Source organism: Centruroides sculpturatus, unplaced genomic scaffold (genome assembly GCF_000671375.1).
Source record: "Centruroides sculpturatus isolate CEXI.00-Female unplaced genomic scaffold, Cexi_2.0 scaffold826, whole genome shotgun sequence".
In the NCBI taxonomy this organism is placed as follows: Eukaryota; Metazoa; Arthropoda; class Arachnida; order Scorpiones; family Buthidae; genus Centruroides; species Centruroides sculpturatus.
Genome location: NW_019385054.1, coordinates 39045 through 63943, shown reverse-complemented (window position 1 = coordinate 63943; position 24899 = coordinate 39045). Strand labels below are relative to the sequence as shown.

General features: G+C 27.9%; 2 protein-coding genes across 4 annotated transcripts in view; one reads left to right on the top strand and one right to left on the bottom strand.

Annotated features, from left to right (window-relative positions):
• Window positions 1-13744, top strand: part of LOC111633996 (serine-rich adhesin for platelets-like) — a 158988-nt gene extending 145244 nt beyond the window's left edge. Inside the window, exons 22-32 of the mRNA XM_023378663.1 lie at window positions 372-549; window positions 2296-2422; window positions 2520-2595; window positions 4349-4457; window positions 4531-4641; window positions 4721-4873; window positions 10191-10891; window positions 10966-11044; window positions 11121-11242; window positions 11329-11493; window positions 11572-13744. Coding sequence (XP_023234431.1) covers window positions 372-549; window positions 2296-2422; window positions 2520-2595; window positions 4349-4457; window positions 4531-4641; window positions 4721-4873; window positions 10191-10891; window positions 10966-11044; window positions 11121-11242; window positions 11329-11493; window positions 11572-11793 — 2043 coding nt within the window. The 3' untranslated portion in view covers window positions 11794-13744. The remainder of the gene's footprint in view (window positions 1-371; window positions 550-2295; window positions 2423-2519; window positions 2596-4348; window positions 4458-4530; window positions 4642-4720; window positions 4874-10190; window positions 10892-10965; window positions 11045-11120; window positions 11243-11328; window positions 11494-11571) is intronic.
• Window positions 13745-14522: 778 nt separating this feature from the next.
• The window catches only part of LOC111634002 (nuclear distribution protein nudE-like 1), a 39564-nt gene continuing 29187 nt past the window's right edge, over window positions 14523-24899 (bottom strand). Inside the window, exons 8-9 of one of the 3 annotated variants that reach the window (XM_023378671.1) lie at window positions 14828-14916; window positions 14523-14686 (exon numbers count right to left, since the gene is read on the bottom strand). In XM_023378671.1, coding sequence (XP_023234439.1) covers window positions 14635-14686; window positions 14828-14916 — 141 coding nt within the window. In that variant the 3' untranslated portion in view covers window positions 14523-14634. Of the gene's footprint in view, window positions 14687-14827; window positions 14917-23793; window positions 24021-24100; window positions 24150-24899 lie in introns of those variants that run through there. The other 2 variants (XM_023378672.1, XM_023378673.1) reach the window with 2 other exon arrangements.

The window sequence follows — 24899 nt, the reverse complement described above, 5'->3', positions numbered from 1 at the left end:
TATAACTCATATAAAATCTTGAAAAAATTCATTCTTTTTGATGAAAAATATGAATTTTTAAGAATGATAATTTAACTTATATTCCAATAATTTTATAAAAATTATACTTAATGAATAATTGAATGATAAATAAATGAATGAAATATATACATAGTGAAGTGATTTTATTAAAATAGATAATTGTTGAACAGATTTACAACAATACTGTTGAAATTATTTTTATATGAGTTAATACATATTTTTGCATTTATTACATAACTCTTCAATTGTGTTTTAAATATTAGTGCTTTGGTTTATAGATGTTAATTTAATAATATAGTGTATACAAAAAAATATACACATAAAAATATTGGATTCAATAAATATTTCAGAGTAAGCAGAACCAGGTGGAGCTACTTTCTGTTGTTAAAAAGAGCAGTACGGATTCGTCATCGTCGTCAGATTCTGACAGTTCCGACGATAGCGACAGCAGTTCCAGCACTAGCAGTGATGATAGCGACGATACTCCATTAAGTGCCCTGATCAAGAGACCTCTACCGACACCATCTGGTATGATATTTTTTAATTTGCAACGATTATTTTTCATAAAGCAATGGCATATATTATATATAATATATACATTAAACATTTGCATGGGTAATTCTGACTATTTATAAAAATTATTTTGATAAGTGGTCAATATTTGAAAATCTTAATGAATAGTTGACTTTTCTAAATGTTACAAAATTAGATACAGGGGTAGGTAGATAAAAGGGGAGGACTACGAGGCCTTAAGCCCTCCCTAGTGACAAAATAATTGTTTGAATTTCAAAATGTTTTTAAAAACATTTATGATGGAAAATGTAGTTTATTAGATCATTCAAATATTTTTAATTTTTGAGTAATTAAGCCCCTCTTTGGGCACTTCCGGATCTGCTAATGATACGGTTGCTTTAAAAAAGTTCATAAGCAAGCAGAACAGTGTTTTAAAAATGATGCTTTTAACTGTCTTTGCATTATTTTTGATGATCATTCTATTAAATAATCAAATTTTTAAAAGTTATACAATTAATCTATAACCCATTCTCATTGACCCAATCTAATGAGATGTAAGCTTCAAAAAAAAAAAAAAAAAGAGAGAGAGAGAAACTCTAATGAATATCTAATTAAATACTAGAGTTTTTGTCGTGTATTTGAAACCTCAGCTATATATTAAAAATAAGGGGGCTAAATTATTGCAGAATTGTTAGATTTTAATTCTCTTTAATCAAACACTAGTATCTTCAATCTGTTAGATTAATATCAAAAATTAAACAGCTAATCCATTTAAAATTATAATATGTTTTGTTGCCTGTAATTAATCTAACTGAATGATGAGTATTCAAGAAATCAATATTTTTAACAACAAAATAATAATAAGTGATAAATTTTTTTATTCAGCCTGTTTTAAATCCAGCAATCATTTTTATTTTTTAATTCATATATAACAATGCAAATCATTTACGTGATTCAATGTTTTTATAATTTTTTAAGTTAACATTATAATCAAATTTTTTATTATTATTTAGATACAAAAAACACAGTGGAAATACAATAAACTATTGTATTTGGTTGAAATTATCAGCAATTATCTCATTTAGAAAAGTCAGCTCACATAGCTTGCAAATTTGCCCCTGCTAATCACTTGCCAATGGTAAGACATTCTGTAGTGAAGCTTCTACCTGTCTCTGGATGGTGGACAAAGTTGTTCATGCTTGTGTCATGATCAATCTCTTCTGGTGGTCTGTCTGCAGTGTCCAGAGCTTGCCTATCATGTATGTTTTCTCTTATGTATTTACTGTTCCCAACGATCAGGTCAGAAAGTCTCTTATGGCAAGTAATTTGGCAAAATGGCACTCCTGATTCCTTCAGCCTGATGATGCATCTTTTCTCAAACTTCATCATATAGGCATGCCCGACACAAGGTATATTGAACATTTTGAGTCTGTGTGAGCCTTTGTATAAAATATTGGCATTATGTTGTATGCAATAGGACCACAACTGCAATCATATATAAACCTGTCTGAGGCATAGAATTCTGATTACTGCATAACTTATGCACCCAGATAGTTTCATGCTAGCTTTTTTGTCAAAGGTATAATAATGGATAAATACATATCCGTTATTATTCTTTGCTGTATTACCAACATAAAAATTCTACAGATGTCAAAATAACAATCTATGTGAAGACAGATTCATTTTTACTATTTATACAGTAATTTTAAATTGTTTCCATATAAATAATTTTTCATAACATATTTACTTTGACAATTACAGATGCAATAGCAAAAGCCAAATCTTGTGTCATGACAGCAGAAAAATTGCAAGATAAACAGCGTGTATTAATGATGGAAGACGGATTGTTCTATGCAGGAAATGTTATTGCCATTCATGCACCGGACGTGTAAGTCTAAAAGAGTATTAAGAATAGAAATCATCTTTAAGTTAAATTAAATTTTTTTTTACAAATATATAAATTCTTTTATCTTTATTATTTTAAGCTATGGAATTCATTTGGATGGAGACAGAGGAAGCAGGCTTCGTATTTATTCAATGGAAGAAATGTTAAAAGAGACAGTAAGTTTCATAACAGTTTTTATTTTAAAAACTATTTCTTGCAATACTTTTAAGAAAAATATTTACAAGTTTATATTCCATAAACCAATTTATCTAAATAGTGGACACCATGTACATTACAATACTACATAATTAAAGAACCATCTGTTTAGTTGAAAAAAATATACATATTTCTTTACAAAATACAAGGATCGATCAAGTAGTAGCTAAAACATTGTATACATCATGTATTTGGTTTGGTGTTAAAATCACTTTTGTAATAATTGTAAAATCCATTACTACTAAATCAAATCATATTAAAGAAACAGATAGTAATTGTCTTATTCTAATAGAATTTATAATGCATTATATATTAGATTTTAATGCTGTATTTATTTAAAATGTTTATTAAAGTAATTTCAGATTCATCCTGTACTTGAAATTTTACTTTAAATACATATTCAATATTTATAGTCAAAAATAATTCATCAAAACTTAATAAAACTATTTTTTCAGAATGTATAATAGTATAACTTTGTCATTGTCAAAATTAATGTTATAGGATTTATTAAAAATCATTGTGAAATTTTGATTTCCTGTTGCACCTGTTATGAGTAGGGAGGTGAAGTTAATTCAGCATAAAGTAGTTGCTGACCTCCTCCTGGAAGGTCCCTGAAAAGTTTCATTGCATTTGATCAAACATGTCAAAATGTATAAGGAACAGACTAACAAACCTTTCTTCTTTATATATAATATAACAAACGTATAGAAGTACTAGTATACAGTAATAATTTTCCTCCATTGTAACAAGTATAGTAGTGTGCTGTTCATTACAACATGAACTTTATACTTTCCACAGATATGGTCTTATTAGTAATTAGTTTGTATGTCAGATGTCTGTAAGCAAGGAACCATCTGTTTTACTATGAAAAGAAAGATCCATTTCTATTATCCTTTTACAAAAACTTTCATATCAGAGAGAATAATAGTTTGGTCTCTTATTTTTGTGACTGAAAAACTATAATATTCTAAGATGTTAACAATTACTGTAAAAATTAGTTTTTTCAGGATGATGACATTATTGAATGTAACATTAACTTCGTCTTTTACATTACTAGTTACTGTTAACTGCAAAGATCTTTCTTAATTTTATCAAATGATTCAAATGCATTTTTAGAGAAATTTTCAATATGTATAAGCCAATTTTTTATCACAACAGCTTGTGTATTTTTATTTGACATATAACATATATATATAAATTATTGCGCACATAATACATATTATATCTATTACACAGAAATTAGATTGTGCAAACAACGACTAAAGACATGTGCCAAAGTGACATTGCACATCCAGTAGTAGTAGTATCAAGTGACAAGTAAACATTTTATAGATTAATAATTTCAAATTAGTACTATTACATCTTCAAAGCTTGACTGCTAGCTTTGTAAAACTTATTTACATAGAGCCAGTGAAATATAAATTATGATTTTAGTAATCCCAGTTATCTTAAACCTTGCTAGATTCTTTTTAAAATTATACATAAGAACTATTTCCTAGTAAAGATTGTTTTAAATTATAGAAATTAAACTGTATATAAAACTAAAGAAATTCTTAATGATTTTTGTGCAAGTTCTAAATAACCGATTTAAGGAGATATTATGTAAATAATTTCATTTCAAACCTTTAGAAATTAATCATCTTAAAATTTGTTAAATATTTTTTGAAAATTGTATTTTTAACATTAAATGATCAATGAATGGATTTATTTTAGGTTTTAGAGGTAAAACCAACTTCACATCATCATCTTATTGAAGGTTCCAGAGTTTGTGCATTTTGGAGTCAGCAGTACAGATGTCTGTATCCTGGAACAGTAACAAAATGTAATTATCTTTACTAAGTTGTTGTAAAATAATAGTCACAATTCTATCTTAAATGATTCAATTTTTTTTATAGCAAATTCTGTGCCCAGTGACGATCTGATATATGTGGAATTTGATGACGGCGATTCCGGTCGCATTCCTCTCGAAGACATTCGTCTGTTGCCTCCTAATTATCCTATTGTCAGTAAGTATACTGTTTAATATTAGTACTTACTGAATCAAAATTAGTTTTCAAATATTGAATAATCAACTTTTTTGATTAGCTGTGAAGCCGACACCACTTCTGGCACTTAAACGAAGGCACTGTGCAGCTTCAAGCAAACAAAGTATGGACGATAAAAAATTAGCAGATTCCATACGGGAATCTTGTCAAATGAACAAAAAAACTAAAATTTTATCAAATTCAAGTAAGAAATGTAAGTATATAATGATCAAATTTTATAGTTTTCTTTAATACTAAGAAGGCAGCAGAAATAATTTTTTGAAATTGAATATTAAATCATAAAAGATGTGAACATTTATAACTAATTTTTCATGATATTGGATCTCCTATTGATTATGCCATCTCTATCTTTCTTACTCACTTTTCTACTAGTTCATTATTACAGGTAGCCCTCGGTTTATGCCGATTCATAATAATGCTGCTGAGCAATTTGTCGTTTCATGGTGTAATTCCCTGATTTTCATTTCAGTGTGACGTATTTACCGAATCACGACATTGTACATTCGTTAAAACAAAGATTTTTATTCAATATATTTATTTTTTCTGTTTAATATTATTAGGTATGTATACATGCATTAAATTAATATTAAAATAGTAAACGTTTAGGTACCCATAAGTCAAGTTATCAAAGTGCCAATGAATGTATCCCATATCACTTCATTCAGGAAAACACCTTACGACACAGTAGCACTTCCGGCGATTACAAACTATCGTTAGTGAGACAAATCTACTTCTTGTTGGCCAGACAATACTTTTTTATTAGCCAGACAATATCTATCTCTCCTTAGCCACCTTGAATTTTCCCGCTCAAACTGACCTTATATATGTGCTACGGCGACTGGTGGTCGACCAATCAGTGTCTCCGCTCATCTGTAGCTCTACATTGGGTTAATGTATCCTTTCAACTATGGAAAGTTTGATGGATGAACTTTGTGAGTTAGACAATGATTGGGAGCAAAGTGCAAGTGTAAAAAGGAGCATCATCACATCCATTTGACCATATTCCGAAATTATCAATGAAAGAAAACAAAAATGTAAAAGATCAAAAATGTAAAAGATCAAAAACTAAAATTTTTTAATAAAAACATTTCACTTTATTTTATGATATAAATTTAATTTTTAAAATGTATTTCATGTATTTTTTGTATTAATAAACAAAATTATTTGCTTATTTTTCACTTATGTAGAACCTAACCCTATACCTCAATGTAAATATGGGTTCGATTTGCGCTGGCCTTTGTAGGAATGGAACTGTGGCATAAACTGAGGGCTACCTGTATTTATGTTAAATGTTACAAAAGAAAAATAAGTTAACAAAGACTGGAATAGATAGAACTACATGGATTCTGGATCAAACAATTGAACAAAATATTAATACTCCACAGTGGGCAAATGGATGACAACCTGGAAAATATTTTATTATGAAAGATCCTAAAAAGAGTACAGTACCAAGCAATTAGACTAGAACAAATAACTTGCTGCCACCTGAACAGAAAGGAAATGGGTAAGAGAGGTACAAATGAAGCACAAAATTACTGTGTTGAACTTATCACACAGGAACACTATCTGATGAATAAAATAGACTTTATTTTGTACAAATTGTTAAACCAAAAATGATATTGCAATTTGTACAATAAGGACTAAAAAGAGGCAAATAGCCCAAAATGCATATCTGTTCTGTTGTACAAAATAAAGTCTATGGAATTGCATACTTCCTTGATGAATAAAATACAGTCAACCTCCCTATAACACTGTTGATAATTCCGTTTTATATGAATTCCATGTTGTACGAGTCACTTAGATTTTACAAATACATGTGCTGGGCTGTGAACGGCTCATGTATTTGTAAAATCTAAGTGACTCGTACAACATGAAACTCATATAAAATGGAATTATCAACAGTGTTGTAGGGGGTCGACTGTAATGTTGTAAATGCCAAAAAAACAAACTTCTCAGGACAGATAATACACTTTTTCTAGTGAATAAATTCCTTCACTAGAAAAAGTTTTTTAAGTCTTGAAGGAATTCATTTTAGTTTTACAATAAAATGGTAAAAAACTCACTAAGTTACAAGTTCTCTGGAACAACAAAATGATGTAAGCATAAGCCATAATGTTTTAAGCACCAAAAGTCACGTGAGTTGCACTTTTGCACTTCCATCATTATGGTTTGCACATAAATTCAACTTCAAAATATAGCCACAATATTTTTTTGCAGCAGAAAACATGGTATTTACAAAGAAATCAATTCTAAATGCAATTTTTCTCTAAATTCGTTTTATTAATGTTATGGCATTGCACACTTCAAATAGTGTTCCTGTGTGATAAGTTCTACATTTCAATTTTATGCTTACTCCAAAAGAACAAGAAGCAATCAAGTATTAAAGATACAAAGGATCAACTAGTCAGAGACATGATGATATTTGAAAATTGAAGGCAAAGAACAAATTCACATATAGCATGGATAAATTACAAGAAAGCCTTTGAGTCATTGCCACACAATTAGATACTTTACTGTGTGGAAATGACTGGAATTAGTAACAACATTAAGAAGGTGGTCATGATTGCAATGCTAATTTAGAAAACACAACTGACAATAAATAATGTAAGTAGTAAGCCAAGTCAACATTCACAGATGAATATTTCAAGGGGATTCACTTTCACCTTAGTGGAAGCATTGTTATTATGAACAACAATCAATTTTTAAGAAAATCAGGCAAGGCTGCTGAAATCAAATCTCTGCTCAACACTGTCAGTATCTTTTTAGTAATGATAGTGTGATAGACTTTGGATTGGATGATAATTGTGAACTTTCCTTTTTTAGCAAAGGTGTAAAACTGCCAAATGGCAGTGAAATAAAGAGTTTTCTTAAAGTAGTAAGCAACAAATATTTAGGTATCGTATAGGCAGAAAACATCAAACACACGAAGTCAAAAGCAAGACCAGCAAAGACTATATTAAGCAGGAAAAGAAAGTTTTAAAATCAAAGTAGCAAATACCCAGGCAGTATCTACAGGGTGAGTCAAAACTATGTGAACACTATTTGAGAGAAAGCATTTACTCAAAGTTTGCATTATACATAGTCTCAACCTGACCACCAGCATTCAACAGTACAATTTGTGCCAGAACACCAGAGATTGGGGAGGCCATAACAACGGTTCGTCGCAACCAATTGGAGTAGAAAACAAAACAATTTTTAATTTAACATTATTAATGAAACATCTTAATTTTAAGATTGTTCACATAATTTTGACTCACCCTGTATTATACATTTCACTGCTGGCATAATTGACTGAACACAAAAAATAATGACAATCATGCACTACATCCACAAAGTGATGATAACAAACTTTAGCTTTTATGCTGTGAAGGAAGATGAGCACTGCTACAGATTAAAGAAGAAATTGGAAAACATAAAAAAAGAAGCTAAGAATGCTAAATTACTGCAAACCAATTCCTTTGTTACAAAGGAAGCATACCAAAACGTGCAATTGGAAAAATAAAGTCCTCTATGGCCAATACTCTAAGAGTGCTGAAAAACATGAAAATGGTTAAGAAAAGGTACTTTACAGAAAGAAACAGAAAGCCTAATTCTTTGTGCACAAGAACATGCACTAAGAACAAATGCTATTAAAACACAGATTGCAAAGTCTTATAATATTAGTCCAAGCATCACTTCTGCAAAGAGTGTTACGAAACTTTGACATTCAAGCATCTTATGATGTATTCAAAGTAGCACAATGAGGTTTTTGTATACAGATGGATAAACATCTGACTCCTAACACCCCAGACATTATTCTGATTGTAATCTGTATCTTGTTTCTTTCTATGTAGCAGTTTCAGGTGACAAAGATAAAAGAAAACTATTAGGAGTCTATTAAAACTATTAGAAGGTCACTAGATATAAGGGCCTGCAGATCAAAGTTGATTGATTGTGGAAGGAGACCAGTCATAGTTCCAACTATAGTCTGAGCACTAAGAGCTATTCCAAGGGATCTAGAGCTTGATAGATTGCACTACTTGGAAAAGCACATACTTTGCATAAAAACTCTAAACATCTCAAGTCTGTGGGAGAGACTAAGTCAAATCCAGCCATTAATAGTTGAGAAGTGGGAAATCATTAGATTAAGTCAAACATTAATGTCATAAATTGCTTTTTTTTTTTACTGTCTGCCATCATGTTTTCCCATATGCACTGTATGAGGATGTATCAAAAATTAAATTTCCTTATTTTTCAACATAATCTCAAGCTTGCTGAAATTTTAGATTTGAATAAACATCACATTTTCTATTCCTTCACAAAAAAATCTAGGCTTTGATGTTTCAGCCATTGGCAGACTTCATGATTGATACCATATCTGTATGGATGATGATGATGTAAGTCTATTTTCAACTAAGAAGTTCAGTGGTACCTTTTGCAGTATACAGATAAAAAGGCTTCTTCATGACAACACCTGAGTTTTCAATTTTCCAATTCATCATAGGAGATATAATCTCCTTTCAAACAAAGCATTCCTTGATAGGAAATTGTGTGAAATCTATGAGTATTGGTTCAAGAACATTTCAAAAAAATAAACATAAATTCAAGGCTTCCTTAAGTACTGATGAATTTCTTTTAAATAATGATTTAAGATGTTTCCATGTCATTGACTTTATCTTGGAAAACAGCCTATAATAATATAATAATCACATAAAATAAACCCATGTTTTATTATAAAGTAATTATGCATCACTTTCCTTTTCATAACAACTGAGGTGATGAAGAGATAAACCCATCTGCAATTGTTTATTACTGTCACAAAGCTTCCTTGGAATCCCACAGGATCAGACATTGTCATTAATGTTTAGGCATTTGAAATGTCTGATTATTCTTGTGGAACAATACAAAATGTTCTCTCCATTTTATGTCTTGATTATTTTGAATAGCTTTTTCAATGTGAGATACAGGTTTGCTTGTCATTGAATATCATCTGTAACCTTCATCACCACCACAGTTTCCTTTGAAGAGACTTGAAACCTCAGTACAGTTTATTTACAAAGTGTGAAAAACTGATGTCATTTCCATACCAAACTTCCAGTTCTCAATGAATGTCAATTGATGCAGTTCTCTTTATCCATAAAAAATTATTATACTCCATATTTTCCTTGAATATTTAGTAATTAGTTTGTTTGTAGATGCTGATTTTCAGATTTTTGTCCTCCAAATGAGTCACATGACATGAAAACAAGAGTATGCTGGACATTGGTACCTTATTACTAAAACTTCATTGACCCTGCACCTGCAATTTCATTCATAGCAAAAAAAATTATTTAGGGAAATTTAATTTCTGATATATCTTATGCTAAACATTATCATTCATTGTATTATAAAATTAATCAGATAATTTTTCCTGTGTTAGAAATATGCTGTCTAAAATACATTAATGTTATTTCTTTCAGATATAACTATTAAAAAAATTAAAATTTTGATAATATGAGAACTGATTGTTATTTTCTTTTTTTGTGTTAAAGCAAAAACAAATCAGTTGGAAAAAAGTTCCCATACTTCATTCCATTTGCCAAAGAATGCAACATCGTCTGTTACTGTAACAAATAGCAACAACAGTAATGTGTTATCTACGACACAGCCCGTTGGTTTATCTCTGTTAACATCAAAGAAAGTAATTAAAACTAATTCCAAGATAGCATGTGCCAAGGAAATAGGTGAAAAATTAGATAAAGAAAAACTGAACTCTTCAAGCAAATTAACTACTATGGCGACAAATAAGCCAAAGAAGCACAAAAAACATCGTGATGAATCAAAACATCATCATCATCACCACCATCACCATCACCATCACCACAAAAAGCACAAAATCAATAAACAAAAAGTGTCATCGTCATCTGAGCAGTCAGGGGTGTCTCCAGTTTATGCATCTCCATTGGAAAGTCCATTTAATGGGAGTAATTACACCTTTTCATCAGATTTGTCACCTGTGTCCGCATCATCTCTCAATGCCAATTCCAGCCTTTCTGTACAGTCTAATTTACAGAATGATAGGAAAAAATCTGAATTAACTGTTAAAATTAAGACAAATACTACAGAATCTCTACCTCATCATCACGATGAACTGGATAACAACTCCTCAAAAAACAGTAGTGACTGTTCCGATACCAGTGATAGCTCTGACGATGACAGTATTGACAGTGTTCCCCAAGAAAAGAAAGCTAAGGTAAGAAAATTTTTATGGTTAATATAAATATGCAATTTATTAGCAATAACTAATAAAAATGTATACATGTGTAGATTGTAAGCAGTCATTCCGAAAACGGTGAAAAGAAACGGCGCGATAGGAGGCCGTCAGTAGAAAAGAGCAAAATTGCAGGTGAGTTGTCATTGTAACATTTAATGTACTTTTGACAAAAAAGAGAAATAACGAGTAACATATTTTCTACCTTTAGCATTCCTGCCAGCGCGCCAGTTGTGGCGATGGTCTGGTAATTGTTTCCGACGTCGTGGTACAAAAGGAAGAGCAAAGAAAGATTATTACAGAGCTGTTACTAGGGGGAAAGAAACTATAAAGGTAAACAATTTGATCCAATTTCACATAAAAGACTTATTATATTTTCTTGAATTTCCCAAATAATCGTTTTTTTTCAATAATAATAGGTGGGAGACTGTGCGGTATTTTTATCTACTGGTAGACCTCATCTGCCGTACATAGGACGCATCGAGACCATGTGGCAGTCGTGGGGTGGAAACATGGTCGTCAAAGTAAAATGGTTTTATCATCCCGAAGAAACCAGAGGTGGAAAACGGCTAGCAGGTTTAAAGGTATTGGCTTCAGACCAAAACTAAATGATTTCCTATTTTATAAGCAAAAGTATAAAGTAACAAAAAATATTTCAACAGGGTGCACTCTTCCAGTCTTCCCATCTTGATGAAAATGATGTCCAAACAATTTCTCACAAGTGTGAAGTTTTATCTTGGGAAGAATATAAGAAAAGGAGGGACCAAGAGGTGTGCCAAAACCCAACGTTTGGCTCAATATTCGACAACAATGACATCTACTACTTAGCGGGAACATACGAACCCACGACAGGAATCATCACAATGGAACCTGGGATAACCTGAGACAGAATTTATATCATACAACTTTCCTAGTGTAGTTGCCATTGCAAAGTAATATTACAGAATACCCTTAAACTGTGGACTTTAATTTTCCGGATATTATGGGAGATGTGTGGCTTTCCAATTTTGCAAACAGTTGCTTCCAAAATGAAATATATTGAAGATAAAATATAAATATATATATAGATATATATTCACACACCCCCTTCCAAACAAACCTTGATCCTACTGCAGTCATGTTTTATGATATTTTTGCCATTGTAGAATGCATGGTAGATTTCAGTTGTCAGTGAAAAACATGCAAGGTGGAAGTAATGAGTGATTATTGTCCATAATGTTATCAGTTTCCAAAAGGAAAATGAAATTAATGTAGATTGGGCCCTATTGTTGTGAGCTTTTTCTCTGTATATCTAAAATATTTACCGTACGGCAGTCGAACTGTTGTTTAAAGATTTTTTTGTTGTCAGTTTATGTTCTTTGTTATTGAAGGGTCCATAAAGATTTAACGATTTCTTTTAAAGTACAATGTTGCTTGTTTGAAAAGTATATCTCATCGGCTTGTTATGATGTTATCGCTTTTACACAACTAAGTTGTGATTTACTAGTGTAAGAATATTTTAAAGTACCTGGTTATAGAGTTAGTTGCCATCTCAATAGCTTCAAAATGTTGGATTATATATGTTCTAAATTTTGTTACAGTTTTAATGTTATCATCTAGAAGAAATGCAAGAGCATAAGTGTAACCCATTAAAAAGAAAAAAAAAAACACATTTAAAATATCGAGGCAATCCGTCGTCGATTGCCAACATAATTTGGTGCAGCTGAAATTGTTATAATGAGCTTTAGCAAAGTTGTTAATAAAAATGTTGGCACAGTTTTATTTAAAGAGGCAAATAAATTTATAAATTTTATGGTAAATTTTAATCTATGTATAGAGTGTAAAAAAATTGGCCATTTTCTTTCTATAACTCTTTTTATCTGCTGGCAACGAGTCTAATCGACAGTAACAACTAAATGCACAAAAGTTTCTTATGCAAAGCATTGTCATACCAGACGGTTGTCAGTGCAGACTCCAGCTACCCACCAAAGACCGAGTAGTTTTAGAAAGGCACAATCTCCAGTTTAACCGGCTACGTAACTACCGTGGGGATAATGCACCCTTAACGGTAGCAAAAGTGTTGATTGTCCTAGTAGTTGACCATATGCAAAAAAAAAAAAATTAAAAAAGTTAAAAAAAATAATATTCAAAAGTGATCATAAGCATTACTTTAGCAGTGTAAGTTGCACCACTTGTACAGTGTGTATAAAGTCTGTGTATTATAAGGTATATCCCAGTGAAACCCTGTCTATTTTTATAAAGTTGTATGGAGTGTGTCTAGCAAGGTACTGGTTTGTATATAGAATCATTATTATAAGCTGGGACAGAAATTATTTTGTCGGTAATGGATGTTTGAATTAAATGTTTCAGGATGCAAGTCGGAGCCAGACATGCAAAATTTAACAATATACAATGAAAAAATATAAAAAAAAATATATATATACAAAATAGTATTTTCTTCTGTCGAGAAAATTTCCAGAGCAATTGTTTTTATTATTGGTTGTTAACTCATTTGAGTCGTTTACCAGAATACATAGCTAGCACCGTAAGCACGTAATTTTCACATATCGACTGTTTTCACGGTGCAGAAAATTTTCTCCTCTTATAGAATCGTCGGCCTGTTGGGATTTGTTTGCCAATTACTCAGTGTTAAAATAGGCAAGGTAGTTAATTGTTTCTTGCTATTATGCTTCAGTGGCATGTCCACCATCAAGGCTCCTGTAACTGATAGATGTTGTGTACAGATTTCTGTTGTAATATGAACATAAAACTATTGTGACGTAAGCATTTTATTCTACCCAATTGTTGCAGCTGCTTTTGTGGCAAAATCTATTAAATTCATTTTCCCTTGCTATTGTCAACTTGTTTCTTTGTCATTATAATATGGTTAATCACCCAAAAATTAACTTTTCATTAATCCAGTCACTGGACAGGGAAATGTGGCAATTGTGTAATTACAAATGAAATCGTACAAAAATATATTGAAAAGAAATGAAAAACTACTCTAAATTATTATAATCATTGCAATTAAAATCACAAAATTCTAGCATTGTAAATTTCTTTTTAATGTTAACCGACTGACGATCCCGTAGTCCGAGTGAGTGGATTTCAGATAATTTATTGTACATAAATCTTCATTTTAGACAAAATCATCTTCCTATTTTAATAAATAAGATCGTATTACAAAATATAAATTTCTTGAATAGAAATTCAATTTCAAATAAAATTTTAACTTTTTAGCTTTTATAAAATGGATTCTTATGACAAAACTGCACTTCAATAATTATTTCATAATAATGTTTTATTTATAATAAACTTAAAAGTGATTAAAACTCTCTCTCTGATTTAGTCCATTATTAATCTCAAACTTAAGATTATTTAACATTACTTTATGTCATTTGAATGACAACACTGTAAATGAACTCTGGATATCATCTTATTGAACTACAGGGATTTTTTAAAAAAACAGACTTTGGGATTTAGTTATTGTAAATTTATTGAATTTCTACAGTTTTGAAGCACAATATGAATAAATATAAATTAACTTATTGAATGTTTTTATTTACAAATAGCAAACATTGTCAATTACATATACTCAACTATTTACATTTGAAAAATGCATGAAAATCTATAAGTTTGAAGCACGAAACAGTTTGAGACTTAGTTTGAAACTCGCAAGCTTTGTGTTAATGTGCTTTGATATTTTTTTTTTGTTTTGTTTTGGTAATAATGATGGTTTATGTGGATTAAGCTATTAAAGAGATGCTATCTTTTTCTTTGGACGGACTCGAATCCTTTCTGCAAAAACAAAAAACGAATTATGCTGATAGGGCGTGTTATTCGTTCGAAATAATATATTTTTAAAAATTATTTACTGTTACTAACAACTTCAAAATTAAATAAATAAATAAATAAATAACAATAAAAACAACATATTACCTTGACATTGATCCATCCATATCCTCTTCTAGTAAAGACGCATTCTCTCTCACATAATTATGGCAAGAAGATAATTTGGATTCCAATGCCTGAGTGTGCATAAGCAGGAAATTTTGTTAGTGTTTGTTACAGACCAAGCCGTTAAAGCTATCGTAGGATTGGAATTAGAAATTTAAAGATATTTTCTTTACATTATTAATTCATTCATTCCCAGCCATTGAAATTTTCATGGTAAACATAACCAATTTTTAATTATTTCTATATTAATAGTGTTTAAAATTTTTTTTAATTAACTAAGCATTCGGCGAAATTATTTTAAGTTAAGAACTAATTTATGCATGCTAATATACAAAGAAAAAATAAATCATTTTTAATTAATTAAAACTGGTAATAAAAATATAAAAAGTATTTTTTAAAAAATAGTTAAAAGAAGGAAGTTTTTGGCAAATAAGATGGCATATTTTTAAAATATATTTAATCTATATGGCACAAAATATTAATTATTTAAAAATCCTGTGTACAACTACAATATCTTACTATTATACATAATAGTAACTCTGCACTCTACCTGAAATATTTCCGATTCAAATTTATTTAAATTTCAACAAATTGAATGCCTCTAATATTTCAAAAATTCATTATTCTAAAATAAAGGCAACAACTTAAATTATTGTTTAAACTATAAAATTAAATTTACAATAGGAGATTCTTCGTCTATGAATACTATACGAATATAATTAATATTAGCATTAGTCATAAAAAGATTAAAAAATACAAAACATATTTTTTGGACTAAAAGCCAATAAAACAGTTCATTAGAAATTTTTTATACTGTAGATTCGAGATTTTTATTTGATGAAATATGCATTTTTAAACATAAAAAAATTTTTCAAATATATAACTTCTTTTCAAAATTTTAAATAAATTAATTATAATTTCTCAATAAGTAATAAATTAGATGTAAAGAAAAATATCAGATAGGAAATATCAAACAAATATTTATAAAAGACAGAAAAAAAATATATATTAATTAAATTTCTAAGCCTGTTATAAATAGGAACAACAAATTACACTATACTAAATACATTTTGAAATTGTGAATTACAGCTTAAGGAAACAAACCTACAAAAAATCTTTTCAAATTTTATAAACCTAGGTTCATATTTGCATACAAACTACCAATTTCTCCCCTTTCAGCAACTGTTCCATTAATTTGTTGTGTGTTGAAATACCTCAACTTTTGCCAAACTTTGATTATTTCAATTAATTACATTCTAATTTAGTTTGTGTCACACAGTACAATGTAAATTTGCTTTGATTTGTATTTATTTTGTTTTATTGGTTCATTTACAAGGTTCATATGACATGTGTGAATCTAGCTCAAGAATTACCTGTACTTGAAAACTAACTAATCCTTGAAAATTTGCACAATTTTGATCTATACAACCTAAAAATATGCATCATCATCATCATCATCATCATAAAGAGCTAAAACAATCAGTCTTTCCTCATTTTTCTAGTAATTTTAATTCAATTTATATAAATATACAAATGTCACGCTTGTCTTACAATTTCCTTCACCACTAGCATCTTACCAAGTTCATGAATTGGAGATATTATATGCTTTTACAAACTTAAGATTTTAGAAAGCATTTATACAAAATATTAGCAATATCTTTAAATTTGAAAGGATGTGCTCAAAATGCATTTTGGCAAATATAATAAATTGTTTAATAAAGGATAATGTTGCATATGTTTTTAAAATACACTGCATAGTGGTTATAAAGAAAATAGTAATTTAAAATTTATACAATATGTACATTTGTGTGTAAAATAAAATGATAGCTATGTCTTCAAATAGATTCCTAAACATTTATTGAAAAAGCTTAGTCAAATATATGGTTTAAAACCATTATCAGTTTATTTCAAGATTCATAAAATCAAATTTTTAAATTCTAAAAAATTTAAACTAATGATTATTGGATAATTTACAGTAGCAAAGGAATGCACATATTTATCATGTTTTATTATTTCATGGCTCCTAAGTTATAATCTATGTAAAGTTGTTATATTTGAAGTACTTCTATCTATTTGTGAGTTTACAGAGAATAAATAATTTTCTCAGAAAAAATGTTATTTTTTTGTCAGTAAGTTACAATAATATAAATACCATTGGCCAAATTTTAAAATAACATGTTTGATGTTAAAAATGAATATTTTATATCCTTGTATGCTGATAAATCAATTAATATATCTTACATTAATAGTAATGAGATATTAACTGCAGAGAATTGCATATAATAGAATAAAATAAATGCAAATACTCTGACAATTCCTTTTCTTAGTAGAACATTAAATCAAAAAAAAAATGTATATTAAAAATTAATGATCTTTTCTATAAGCAACTATAGATTTAATAAAAATGCAAAAATGTAATAATGTATTTTGAATACATTGGGTAAATTATAGAGTTAAGTATTATAGTTTTTGCTGTTGAAAGCATTAAGAAATCAGCTTTATTTTTAATAATATTCTGTTATAAAACTCTATAATTGTTTTAATATTGCAATAGCTTTACAGAATGGCTCAAGCAAATGAAAATACAGTATAACCCTTATTTATGAATACTCAATATATGGGAATTCAATACAATGACCCATTTTGTTTTCTTCACTTCCCCATTTACAAGAACAAAATATTCTGCTCAAGAGTGCAACAAGATTGTCTGCTTTCTATTATTTTAATTAAGTTATTTTCATACCATTAAATAAAGAAAGGACTGATAACTTATGTTTGCCTCTCTCATTTCAAGTTAGTTTCTTTTATATTGATGAATAGCCTAATCAATACTATTTAATTTCATTTACAATCATTGACTGATAGATAAATAAGTGTTTTAGTATTTTAACATTGCTTGTGAAACATTGATAAGATGAATGGATTATTCTGAGATAAGGAACACTGGAAACCTTGTTCTTATTCATGATAGTATGATTTTTGAGAAGTTTTAAAAATAAGACATGTTTATAAATCAGTCATTTTTATTATGTAACTATGAATTACATCATATGATGTTAAAATTCTGTTGTATAAAAACTATGTTTGATCTGATTACACATATATTTGTAAAAACTGTCAATTCTACATATAGTATTGACATTATGGGATGCCAATATACCTTATATTGAACTTCCCTTATATTAAAGGCAACACATTTCAATTAAAATATTAATATCAATATTTAATAAAATATGTTCGCATTATATTCCTTTAAACACCACCAAAAAAAAAACCTTTTAGTAGCAAGAAAATTAACTTATGTTTAATTAGTGAAAATATTTATAACCATTTTAAGTGACTATCATTGAGCAACTAAAAATCAAACACAACAGAATAAATGTATAAAATAATGACATGAAAACAATATTAAAAATTAAAAACAGAAAATAATGCTTTCATTAATTAAAAGTAATGGTTAATTTCCTTGTTGCTAAAAGATTTTTTGTGGTATTTTATGACAGTTTAATATGATTTAACCACTAACATGGTCTGCATTATTTTTAACAATATTTTAAATTAATTTTTATATTCATGTGATCTAAACAAGGAAATAAAAACTCTACACTGTAACTAGTCAATCAATAGTAAATTCAAATCTTTTTCAAAAAGAAAAACTTGAATTGTAAAGGAACTTTCATATTTAAAAACAAATCCAGTCATGGAGCATCTAATCTAACTAACATATTTAAAGTGTTTAGTTATCTATGATCTCTTACCTACTTAGCTTATTCTAATTTTAAAATAACTGGAGTACATATTGATTTATAACAATATATCAGAATCAATTCTTTAAATTATTAAATGAAACAAATGATTAATTAAAAATTATTATAACTAATCAATCTTTGATATACATTATAAATTAGACATTCTTTGATCAAAATCATACTAATAATGTAAATAGAATTTGACTTTTAAGGTTTTACAGTATTTTTCTCTGAAATATTAAACATAATATTTCCATATAATATAGTCTTCACTTATAGCAACAAAAATATGAAAAACAAAAAATATTTGAATATAATTATCTCCAGACTATCAGAAATAAAAGTACTTTTATAATATTCTGAAAATTTTGCTAATTTTAGTTTTTTAAATATGTATAAGTCAATCTTAATAGAATGTTAATTTTATGAAACTAATAAATTAATATCTAAAAATTATTAATAATCAAAATTGAAGACTAAAAGAATCATATAACAAGTAATATTAATTTTATCCAATACATACAAGAGAGAAAAACCACTAATTGGAGTATATAGGAGTTACATCAAGATCTTTAAAGAAAAGACTAATAGAACACTATAAATATCAGGAATAGGAGGATAAACATGAATTAGTACAGAGAGCTTGAAAACAATGTTGAGATACATTGGGACTATGTCAAGCTTTCAGAAAGACCACATCCAGGTGATAACATTAAGACAAAAATAATTAAACAAGTTCTTGAGATGTAAAGATAGCTTCATTAACATGAGTTAAAAAGCAGCACTGTATGTTTGAGAAAAAAATTACTGCTTTTAAAGGAAAGAATATCAGAATAAAGATGAAGAAGAAACAGAAAGAAGAATTGGCTATATGTATGGTAAACAACTTTTTGAAACTTGGAAAGCTATTTTGGATGAGGTCCTCTGGTAGGCTAAGAAAGCTTAAACCTAGGCAAGAAAGAAAAGTTGTTAGAAAATTCAATTCTGGCAAACATCTTGCACAACTGTGCCATGATCCAGATATAAATGTTCACAAGTTTACCTTATCAATAATTGTCAACTACAGCAAAATACTAAAGTACAAAATGAAAAAAGGAAAAAACTTGATTTATGGACCAACATGAGAAAAGAAGAGTGGCCTGAGCAAAAATACACACCTTGGTAAAATGAATGGAGGAGAGTCATCTTTAGTGATGAGAAAAAATTCAACCTAGATGATCCCAATGGCTTGGCATTTTACTAACATAATCTTAGAAAAGAACAGATCTTCTCCAAGTGACAGTAGGAAAGAAGATCTGTGACAGTCTAGAATGGTTTTAATTATAATGGTAAAACAAATCTCGCATTCCTACAAGTTGAATGAAAGCTACTAACTACAACAGTGGTCTCCAAAGTGGGATATGCAAAGTGATACTTGAGGGAATGCCAAGTTTCCATTCAAAATACTGTATGTGTCCTGTTGGCAGTCTGTATAATCTTATAGTCATCCTCCTGAAGAAATAGGCTCATGATCACTTGCAATCATATATGGAAAAAATTCAAATTGTGGTGAGCAAGAAATTTAGCAGGAATTATGTATTTATAGTGAAAATTTAGCAAATTTTTCTAACAAAAAACACGAGTAATTTATTCCATAAACATAATTTTATATGTAAATTTTTCTAATTTATTTGAAAAGTTTTATTGCAGACGAGTGAGATTCATTTAGACTCAACATTCCTTCCAATTCCTTGTCCAAATATGTATTCAAGAACCGAAAAACAATATATATTTTTTATATTACATTATATTATTTTATTTTTATATTATATTATATTGTAGTGGGTACAACTTATAATTATTTTCATCTTAGGGGTATGTGATCAAAAAAGTTTGGAGATCACCAAACTACAACGTCTATTTTTCAATAGAAATGATGTTATTAATACCCAAAGAATATAAAAAGAACTTTAAATGTTAAACAAAGTATCATGCTGAATGCAATGTAAAATAGGAACATCTTAAAAGATTGTAGCAGTAATAAAAATAAAACAGACTGAAGAGGAACAAAGAATGACCAAAGTACATATCCCTAAATAAAAGAAATCACTTGAGTTGGAGTGTACCTGAAGAAAAAAACTGTTATATAATTATTTATTAAATATATCTAACTACAAGATTTGAATCAATATCTAGATTGATTAATAATGCAAATATGAGAGATTAAAGTATGAATAAAACAGACCAATTTCAAATCAAATGCTGTATATCTATATCATGCAATTTCAAACAAATAGAAATCTGGATTTAGTCTTCTAACAAGATTTTTTTCATTATAGATTTAATACATTTGCCTTGTATTATAAAAATTAATTATTGTAAAATATATCTGTTCTAAAATAAAATTTAAAATAATCAATAAGTACATGCAGAAGTACTATAAATACTTTTATTAATATTAACAAGCTTCTTTATAAAATTTATCTAGAATCAAAAAATATTCAGGTAGAGTTCAATCTAAACTGTGAAATTATATAAAGTTAATGAAATATTTAGATTAAAATATTCATGGAACTATCATAAATAATCAAGAATTCTTAAAATTAATTTTATTACAAGCATATTTTAGTATTAAATGTTAGTTTAACATTTAGAAGGAAGGGATTTTACTGCACCACTCAGAAATCCCTGTAATAATATGCAATAAAATAAATTAATCATAAACAATTAGCAAACTACAGAATATTAGTCAGGTATTAATGACTGACTTTGCAATTTTGTTTGGTTAATCCCAACAGCCAATATGATAACATGAACCTAGTACAGAAAAAAAGAAAATAATAAAGTACATATAGAAAGGAATAATTTAATTAAATGTTGCTTTATTAGCAGAAAATTAATGCAGAATCCAAAAATAAGACACATGAAAATTCTAAGCTTGTAAAGAAACTTGCAGTTAATAATGGCCAAAAAGATTAGAGGAGAAGAGAACAGTGCATGCAACATTTATTTTTATATAATGAAAAAATTAATGAACTATTAATACTGTCAGTTTAGTTTAAATATTTAAGTAGGTTACAGGATGCAAATTCAATTTTGATTTCTCAGTAAAACACTTGATTTTAACAATTAGATGTACGATCATTAAAAAATGAAATCTTAATAAAAATGTTAAGTTTGTTAGCAAAATGCACTAAGTATTAAAATACTATATTTTAAAAAAACAACTAAAACATTTAAGCATATTTATGAAAAGATTAAAAATAAGAAAATTTATAATATGCTAATCATTTTGTAACTAATATTAAATTAAAACTATAAAAAGCTTCCCATGACTACAAAAAAAATTCAAATCTTTTAATTTTTTTTTGTTCTAAAGTATTATCTTTTAAAATTGTGTGTGTCAAAATAAATCAAATTTAATGCAAAAATTTGCAACTAAAATATTAATCTATCACCCAATATGGAAATTAGAAATGATTTTAATAGTATAATGGGTAAAACATTGCAATGGTTTCCCCAGAAAATTTTAAGTAATTCTTGAATGAGAAACTGTATCTAGTGAACCCTTGAAATCTGTGTTTTAATTAATTCCAAAGAAGTATAGTTAATTCAAATTTTTTTGTATAAATTTCAATTTTGAAATCAGGGCACTTTATACTTTGAATATAAAATTCAAAAAGCAAAAGTAGCACACGGTCTGCTAGTTTATAGAACTTCGGGGATTCCCTGAAATGTGTGTATTCTGTAAACTCTAACATGGGTGAAATTGTCACATTTCATAGTTTTATTGGCATAAATGTCCAAACAAAATCATTTTTAGTTACATCATGTTTTCTAAGCATGGAAAACACAGTTTTATCTTTAGCTTTAAAAAGTTGAAATGATTTAAAGGAGTTGAAAAATATGCAGATAATGTGATATCACTAAACAATATGAACTTAGTTACTGCTAAACACTAAAAATTTTCAGAAAACTAATTCAATTCTCAAAACTGATAAGTTTGAATTTTTGACAATTTAAACTTTTTGATTCTCCAACATTTGAATTAAATAATATTGATTGTGCTTCATGATACTTGTCACATTATTATTCAGCAATGCCTAACTCAAAAATATAATTGGAGAATAGAGATTACTGCACAGTTTTTTTAATCATTAATGAAATAGTAAAGAAAAGTTAAAAAATCAAACCTTTCCTATTTAAGTGTTTTAAAAGATTGAGTAATTAATAAATATTAAAGTTTTCAAAATTTCTTCATATATTTTAAAGATTTCACTTTTAAATCTGAATTTACCAAGTTATATTTTATACAATTAAATCAGAACATAATTTTGAGTTTCCTACTTGAAAATAATTTAAAATATAATTCAAAAGTTACAAAATCAATTTGTCAATTTGAATAATATTTATTTATCTAATATAACAATAATTAATTTGATAAATTTAAAGTCTGTTCTGTGTCTATTGNAGTGAGATTCATTTTAGACTCAACATTCCTTCCAATTCCTTGTCCAAATATGTATTCAAGAACCGAAAAACAATATATATTTTTTATATTACATTATATTATTTTATTTTTATATTATATTATATTGTAGTGGGTACAACTTATAATTATTTTCATCTTAGGGGTATGTGATCAAAAAAGTTTGGAGATCACCAAACTACAACGTCTATTTTTCAATAGAAATGATGTTATTAATACCCAAAGAATATAAAAAGAACTTTAAATGTTAAACAAAGTATCATGCTGAATGCAATGTAAAATAGGAACATCTTAAAAGATTGTAGCAGTAATAAAAATAAAACAGACTGAAGAGGAACAAAGAATGACCAAAGTACATATCCCTAAATAAAAGAAATCACTTGAGTTGGAGTGTACCTGAAGAAAAAAACTGTTATATAATTATTTATTAAATATATCTAACTACAAGATTTGAATCAATATCTAGATTGATTAATAATGCAAATATGAGAGATTAAAGTATGAATAAAACAGACCAATTTCAAATCAAATGCTGTATATCTATATCATGCAATTTCAAACAAATAGAAATCTGGATTTAGTCTTCTAACAAGATTTTTTTCATTATAGATTTAATACATTTGCCTTGTATTATAAAAATTAATTATTGTAAAATATATCTGTTCTAAAATAAAATTTAAAATAATCAATAAGTACATGCAGAAGTACTATAAATACTTTTATTAATATTAACAAGCTTCTTTATAAAATTTATCTAGAATCAAAAAATATTCAGGTAGAGTTCAATCTAAACTGTGAAATTATATAAAGTTAATGAAATATTTAGATTAAAATATTCATGGAACTATCATAAATAATCAAGAATTCTTAAAATTAATTTTATTACAAGCATATTTTAGTATTAAATGTTAGTTTAACATTTAGAAGGAAGGGATTTTACTGCACCACTCAGAAATCCCTGTAATAATATGCAATAAAATAAATTAATCATAAACAATTAGCAAACTACAGAATATTAGTCAGGTATTAATGACTGACTTTGCAATTTTGTTTGGTTAATCCCAACAGCCAATATGATAACATGAACCTAGTACAGAAAAAAATAAACATAAAAGAAAATAATAAAGTACATATAGAAAGGAATAATTTAATTAAATGTTGCTTTATTAGCAGAAAATTAATGCAGAATCCAAAAATAAGACACATGAAAATTCTAAGCTTGTAAAGAAACTTGCAGTTAATAATGGCCAAAAAGATTAGAGGAGAAGAGAACAGTGCATGCAACATTTATTTTTATATAATGAAAAAATTAATGAACTATTAATACTGTCAGTTTAGTTTAAATATTTAAGTAGGTTACAGGATGCAAATTCAATTTTGATTTCTCAGTAAAACACTTGATTTTAACAATTAGATGTACGATCATTAAAAAATGAAATCTTAATAAAAATGTTAAGTTTGTTAGCAAAATGCACTAAGTATTAAAATACTATATTTTAAAAAAACTACTAAAACATTTAAGCATATTTATGAAAAGATTAAAAATAAGAAAATTTATAATATGCTAATCATTTTGTAACTAATATTAAATTAAAACTATAAAAAGCTTCCCAAGACTACAAAAAAATTCAAATCTTTTAATTTTTTTTTGTTTTAAAGTATTATCTTTTAAAATTGTGTGTGTCAAAATAAATCAAATTTAATGCAAAAATTTGCAACTAAAATATTAATCTATCACCCAATATGGAAATTAGAAATGATTTTAATAGTATAATGGGTAAAACATTGCAATGGTTTCCCCAGAAAATTTTAAGTAANAATTTTCTTTGTTTTTATA